Source organism: Suricata suricatta, chromosome 16 (genome assembly GCF_006229205.1).
Source record: "Suricata suricatta isolate VVHF042 chromosome 16, meerkat_22Aug2017_6uvM2_HiC, whole genome shotgun sequence".
Taxonomy (NCBI): Eukaryota; Metazoa; Chordata; class Mammalia; order Carnivora; family Herpestidae; genus Suricata; species Suricata suricatta.
This window is the reverse complement of record NC_043715.1, coordinates 56655154-56661852: the sequence shown is the minus strand read 5'-3', so window position 1 is coordinate 56661852 and position 6699 is coordinate 56655154. Positions and strand designations below refer to the sequence as shown.

At 65.9% G+C, this 6699-nt stretch overlaps 3 protein-coding genes across 5 annotated transcripts in view; all 3 read right to left on the bottom strand.

Moving 5' to 3' along the window:
• The window catches only part of SSC5D (scavenger receptor cysteine rich family member with 5 domains), a 17612-nt gene extending 16433 nt beyond the window's left edge, over positions 1-1179 (bottom strand). The window contains 3 exon segments of the mRNA XM_029924570.1: positions 2-206; positions 487-513; positions 1036-1179. Of these exon segments, the coding sequence (XP_029780430.1) occupies positions 2-206; positions 487-513; positions 1036-1060 (257 nt within the window). The 5' untranslated portion in view covers positions 1061-1179.
• An 893-nt stretch (positions 1180-2072) lies between these two features.
• Positions 2073-6699, bottom strand: part of NAT14 (N-acetyltransferase 14 (putative)) — a 9553-nt gene continuing 4926 nt past the window's right edge. Inside the window, exons 1-3 of one of the 3 annotated variants that reach the window (XM_029924738.1) lie at positions 4526-4621; positions 3754-3870; positions 2073-3114 (exon numbers count right to left, since the gene is read on the bottom strand). In XM_029924738.1, the coding sequence (XP_029780598.1) occupies positions 2566-3114; positions 3754-3870; positions 4526-4549 (690 nt within the window). In that variant the 5' untranslated portion in view covers positions 4550-4621 and the 3' untranslated portion in view covers positions 2073-2565. Of the gene's footprint in view, positions 3115-3753; positions 3871-4263; positions 4378-4525; positions 4622-6699 lie in introns of those variants that run through there. The other 2 variants (XM_029924739.1, XM_029924740.1) reach the window with 2 other exon arrangements.
• Positions 5438-6699, bottom strand: part of ZNF628 (zinc finger protein 628) — a 20631-nt gene continuing 19369 nt past the window's right edge. Inside the window, 1 exon segment of the mRNA XM_029924600.1 lies at positions 5438-6699. This exon segment is cut by the window's right edge and continues 99 nt beyond it. Coding sequence (XP_029780460.1) covers positions 5541-6699 — 1159 coding nt within the window. The 3' untranslated portion in view covers positions 5438-5540.

Below are 6699 nucleotides of genomic sequence, written 5' to 3'. Positions count from 1 at the left end.
CTCGCTCAGCCACACGGGCCCCGCGCCCTCCCCGAAGAAGGCGCCCCCGGGGGCGGCCAGCGCGCCCCCGCAGCCCAGCTCGCGGCAGGCCACCGCGGCGTCCCGCAGGTCCCAGCCGTCGTCGCACACGGTGCCCCAGCGCCCGCCGTGCCGCACCTCCAGCCGGCCGGCGCAGCCGTGGGGGCCGTCGGCCAGACGCAGCCGCTCTGGGGGGACAGAGGAGAGGCTGTGACGGTCGAGGGCGCCGGGGCCCAGCAAAGGCGGGGCTGGGGGCCGTCTGTCCTGCAGGGTGAGGTGGGAGGCCGGCCGCCCAGCTCCGGGGCTCCCAGGAGAGCAGCGGCCCCCACAGGAAGTTGGAGGCTGGTCAGCGGTGGTTCCGGGGGGGGCGGTGCCCCAGGTCATGGGCCCACCAGGGCAGCCAGGTTCCCGTGGAGGGTGAGGCTGGGCAGGGGTGGGTCGGAACTGTGCGAGGTCAGGGCCACTTACCAACAGCTTGGATCCCCATTAGAGCTGCTGGAAGGGGGGGTGGAGTAGAGTAGAGTGAGGGCAGGCCAGAAGGGGGTGCTTTCTCCAGGGCAGACCCCTTGTCTTAAATACCCCACCTCACGTGTGCGTGCACACAGGCCCGCATGCACACAGTGTGCACACCTCTGAACCAGAAACCCCACTACTGGGAGGCAGGGCTCCGGGTAAGGGTCTGGGCAAGACTCAGGTCCCTGAGATGGCGGGGCCCCACATGCCTCAGGTCAGGGCTGGGAGCCAGGCTTTCTGCTCCCCCCAGGGAGCTAAGGTCAAACGGTGGGTGACCCCCCCCTAGGGCCTGGGCCCGTGGGGGAGGAGGGTAGATCCCTGGGGTCCTAAGAGGGGAGGACTGGATGTGAAGCAGGCTGGGGCCCTGCGGGGGATCAGGCAAGGAGGACCAGATATCTCTTATCCCAAGCACCAGGGTCAGGGTCCCGGAAGTCTGGGTTGGTTCAAGTGGATGAGCTCAGGGGTCAGAGGTCCCCGAGTCCCCAAGGAGAAGGGGTCACTCACCGATAAGGCAGGCCAAGACCCTCATGTTTGCAGAGTCCAGGGCAGGGACGGGGTGAAAGGGGACACAAGCCGGAGAGGGGAGGAGGCTGCGGCCACCGAAGGGAGGGAAGGAGCGAGGGAGGGAAGGAAGCGCCTGCCAGAGGCGCCCTGGACTGGGGAGGAGCAGGCAGGGGCTGGACACTTTGCCAGAAGGAAGAGAGAGGCTGCCTGCGAGGCGGCAGCAGCAGGGGACAGGAGGGGGGAGGGGGGGTTGGCCAGCCAGCAGCTGAGACCTGGCGAGGAAGGGGGTGGCGGCGGGGGAGGGAGGGTGTCCAACTTCAAACTCCCACAGGGAGCGGGAGACTCCCGGCCAGGCGCCCCGCTGTGCTTAGAGATGCTCCAGGGTGGAGGTTGGGGGGTGGGGGGGAGGAGGCTGAGGGGGACACGCACCAGCACCCACCCGTCTGCCTCCTCTCTTGTCTAGCCAGGGAACATGGGGGGGACCAGGCGGGGCACATTGAGAGTGGATTCAAACTAGCAGCTGGGCTGGGGACTCGGCACATCTGGGGCTCACGGTTCAGCAGCAAGAAGGCTTGCAGCCAGACACCAGGAAGGACTTCCTGATTGGAAAAGGAGACTGAGAAACCTTTCTGTTTCCCTGGGGGAGTTGAATGCAAACCCTTCGGGCCCCCATCTGTGGGAGCTGCGGTTGAACTCCAGGGAGCTGCAGGGCGGGTAAGCAGGACTTGGGGTCCAGTCTTGGTTGAGGGAGGGGGACGCCACACACACACACACACACACACACACACACACACACACACACACACTCACTTGCTCCCCCCACCCCCACTAGCCCTGCACCAGGCAGCTGTGAGGTGGAAAAAATTCGGTAATGGGGAGCGTGAGTCAGAGGCTGGCAGGCCGCGGGGCTGCCGTGAGCTCATCGCCGCCCCTTCTCCCCGTCCAGCACCCCCAGCAACAATTAATGTCAACTGAGGGAAAAGGAGAAGCCAGACAGACGGAGGGGGGTGGTGTGCAGAGACGGACTGGAAAAGGCATCAGAGAGAGCGAGACGGGGCTTTATTAACAGTCGGGTGTGAAAAACCAGCTGGGTGTGGCTGCTCCTCTCGGCTCACCATCCCAGGAGGGGCCTGCCCGGGGCCCACCCTGTGCCCACCCCGTCCCTGCCGGGGCCTCTCTGAGCCGATGACCCTCCCCTGCAGAGGCTCCGTTCATCCCCTCCAGTCATCGCACTTCAGCCTGTTCCCAGGAGGGCCGTGTCCCCCACTTGGGGTGCCCCTGCCCCAAGTCTTAACCCACAGAGGCACGCTCGTCCGGCCCCTCTCCTCCTGCCCGCACCACGCACGGGGCAGCCTTGCGGACAGACTGCACAACCCCGGACAGGTTGGCCTGAGAAGTTCACGCACTACAGCCAGACACCAGCCCGCAGTGGGGCGTCCTGCTCTCTGCAGGCCCGTCTGTGGCCCCCAGAGGGCTGGGGGTTCCCAGAGGGAGGGCTCGCTAAGGGCTCTCCCTCCCGGCCGGGTCCAGTCACAGGTCCTTGCTGAACTCTCTTACGAGCGTGTAGCCCATGCAGCCCCAGCTGCCCTCCGCCTGGTAGCCGCACCCCTCCAGCATCCCCGCCACACCCCAAGCTGCTACAGCCACCGGGACCACGAGCCGGGCCCGGGTCTCCCCCATGCCTCCCGCCCAGGCTCGAGCCCGGGACTCGGCAAAGGCCAGCAGCCGCCTGCCCACACCTCGGCGGCGGTGCCAGCGGGAGACAGAGAGGCGGGTGACCCGGGCCCCGTCCCCGGCACTGGAGCCTGGGGCCAGGGCCAGCACCCCACACACGTCACCCGAGCTGCGCACCGCCACCCAGGGCCCCCCCAGGCCGCTCGGCGGGGGCAGCGAGCCCCATCGGGCCCGAAGGCCCAGCTTCATGGCCGCCACGGCCAGGAACACGGGCAGGAGAAGGGCCAGGGCGAAGGAGGCCAGCACGAAGCGCAGGCCGCTGCTGGCCGCGGCCAGGAGGAGCAGGGCTGGTGGCCGTGTCAGGGCATGCAGGGCCACGCGGTTCTCTGTGTCCTTCACGCCAGCCTGTGGGCAGAAGGAGCAGTCAGAGGAGGGGGCCCCGGTGGCAAGAGAAATCGGGGAGCAGAGAGAATGGACAATGCTGGGGCAGAGGCTCCTAGACGGGCAGGGGCCCTGCAACCAAGGAACAGGCAGGGGACAGAACCCCATCTGCTCCAGGCCCCTGGACTGAGTGAGTGCATCAGGAGCTGTGAGGGACACCCAGTTCAGGGCGGCTGCAGGTGCAAGGCTCCAGGGAAGGCTGAGGCCGGAATAGGACGGAGGACGGCCCCAGTTTGGAGCAGCAGCCAGCTCTGCACGGCAGGAGCTGGGACTTGGGAGGGGAGGGATGCAGTCCCAGGCGGGGGCCCCAGGGCTCTGCTCTGGACAGTGATGGGGGGGGGGGGCGGAGGGGGTAAGGATGGGCTCAGCGGGCTGGTGCAGAGCAGACTCAATGTCCGAGATGAGGGAGGGAGTTGTGCTGGGGACAACCCACAGCCCTCCAGCTGTGAAAAACCTTTCTGACCCTAAGGGTAGAAGAACGCACTAGAAAGAGAAGAGACTGAGCCAGAAAGCCGCTGAGGAGGGAGAGATTCCTTCCCAGGAGTCCCGGAAGGGCTGAAGCGGCCCTCAGTGCCGCCCCCCCGCCCTCCCCTCCGCTCTCACCTTCAGCATCTCCAGAACCAGGGGTTTCTCATCTTCCCTCATTTCCCGCACTGACAGGTGGCTGGGGGCCATGGCAGCCCCCAGGCTCCCGCGTCCCCGAAGGGAGCAAGCGTGCACCTGGTGAAAACAAGCAGGTCACCGAAGGGCACCTCTGGTCCCCACTGCGACCCAGGGAAGGGGACCAGCAGCAGCAGCGTGTCCCAGATCAGGACACTGGGAACGCTCCGGACCCCCAAGCGAGCGCAGTACCGGAATCACCCTCCACCCAGCGACCTTCGTCAAGTCTCCCGGCCCCCCGCCCCTCGCCCGCCGCTGTGCTCCACCAGTAACCCCTAAACGCCCTGCAGACGTCAGCGCCCTGCAAGCCGGGACTCGCTCCCAAGCTCAGGGACTGTCCTGGGGAGTCAGCGGAACGGCCCCCCACCCGCCGGCCCAGCCAAGGCATAGACCACGCTCCCTGCCCCACAGTCGTCCCCGGCCCGCGCCGCAGGAGCGGGCACCAGCAAGAACCTCTGCAGGTGGCTTCGGTCCTTCCACTAGGTGTGGGGGCAGCAGGGTCTGGAAGGGGTCGCCTGCGGAAGTGACGTCAGGCTGTCGCCCATTGGGGGCGGGGCCTGCCCCCGGCCTTAGCAACGGTTGCCAAGCGTCCCGGCAGGATTCCGCGCTCGGGGCCCGGAGAGGGACCAGAGTTGGGAGCTGCGACCCCGCCGGGGTTGGGGTAGGGGGCGGAGACAGGAGAGCCTCCCGCGGGTCCCGGCGGGCAGGTACTTACCGGGCCCGCAGAGACGGAGCGCATGTTCTCTTCCTGACCTTCCCTGGTTGCTAAGCAAGCGGAGAGCCGCGTGGGGAACCGGGGGCGGTGATGGGACCGGATCGATTCTCATTGGCTCTGGGGCATTAGCGGGAGGGGCCGCACCCAGGGCCCACTAGCTCCCAGTCTCCCTCGCCCAGAAACCTCCACCCCAACCCACCTGGACTCCCACCCACCCATTTTTCAGATGAGAGGGGTGGTGGGGATGACTTACAGCGAACAAGCATGCTTGAACCAGGATTCTAGACTCTCATGCTTCCTCATACTGACCACACATCTTTGTAATTTTTTTAATGTTTACTTATTTGAGAGACACATAGTGTGAGCAGAGGAGGGACAGAGAGAGGGAGACACAGAATGAGAAGCAGCCTCCAGCCTCTGAGCTGTCAGCATAGAGCCATACTGGGGCTGGAATTCACAAACGGAGAGATCATGACCTGAGCTGAAGTCAGTGGCTTAACCACTGAGCGACCCAGGCGCCCCGCATTTTCTTTTTTTTTATGTTTTTGTTTTTTGGGTTTTTTTTGAGAGACAGAGACAGCATGAGCAGGGGAGGGTCAGAGAGAGAGGGAGACACAGAATCCAAAGCAGTCTCCAGGCTCTGAGCTAGCTGTCAGCACAGAGCCCGACGCAGGGCTTGAACCCACAAACTGTGACATCATGACCTGAACTGAAGCCGGACGCTTAACAGACTGAGCCACCCAGGCGCCCCCCGCATCTTTTAAAGGATAAACAGAACCTCACATAAAAGTGGCTGGCCCCAATCTCCGTCACCTGCGAGCCAGGAAGCAAGAGATACAAGACCAGAAGCTCCCAAGCGGTGGCTATGACCATGACATTTCCCCACCCATCGCCAAGAAAACAAAACACAGGGGAAGACATTCTGGTCTTTATTAGCGAGCCCAGCCTGCAGCTCCCAGCCCAAGCAGTGAGTCGGGTCTCCGTGCGGGGCAGCAAGAAATACCAGTGGTTCTACTCAAAACGTATGCACCAGCTGGACTGCGGGCAAAGTCTGGACAATCTGGATGGAGGGCAGGGCCTGCGGGGTCATGCCTCCAGGTGCAGTGCCGGTGGGTACCACTTGTACCATCTGGGAGGCGGGAGCCGTGGAGATGCCCACGGGGACAGAGGCTTGGCCAGGTGGGGGCGGGGCCAGCAGCTGCAGCGTGGCGGCGCCTCCCCCACCACTGCTATTCTCCAGCAGTTCAGCGGCGGGAGCGCTGCGGATGATGAGCAGCTTCTGTCCCGGCGGACCAGGGGCAGGAGGCTCCGCCAGTCCAGGGGGTAGCGTCTCTACCTCCTGCACACACAGCTGGGTCTGTTCCCCATCTGCCCCGCTCAGCACCAGGACGCTCTGCAACCCCTCGTCCGTCTGTAGCGTCTCAAAGAGCACGTCCTGGACGACACCGGTACCGGCCTCACCGTCACCTGGCTCCCCAGGGCCAGAACCGGCCAGCAACTCCTCGGCCGCACCGCTCTGAACCACCAGCAGATTGGGAGCCTCGGTGGTCACTGTTGCCCCACTGGGATTGGACAGCTGGCCTGCCACAGGCTGGAGCTGGACCGTAGTCACCTCCTGGGCCGGCTGGAGCTGGACCGTGGCCACCTCCTGGGCCGGCTGGAGCTGAACAGTGGTCACTTCCGGGGCTGGCCGGAGGGGCTGGAGCTGGACCCCGCTCACTTCCTGTGCGCCGGCATCCCCACCCCCTACATTCTGTAGAACGATCAGGCTCTGCCCTCCCCCGCTGGCCCCTGCGTTGCCCCCTCCCTGAACCCCCAGTCCCCCAGGACCCGGCAGCCACACCACTCCAGGCCCCTGACCAGATTTCCCAGCTGCCCGCGGGCCCTGCCTCTCACGGCCGTTGCCCGCAGCAGCACCAGAGGAGGGCAGCAGGATGAGCTTGGCGGGAGCGGGCGGGGGCGGGGGCGTCGGGGGCTGGACGCTGCTGGGGATGAGCTGGAGGCCCTGGGCGGTCTGCACCAGGAGAAACGTCTGGGAGTTGGGGGCTGCCTGACCTGGGGGCGGGGCCTGGGCCGGGCCCCCCGCCACCTCGAGGGACAGCGTGGCCTGGAGGTGGGGGAGAACGTGGACGTCCTGCGTGGCAGACGGGGCCGGCGCGGCGGCCAGCGGGGTC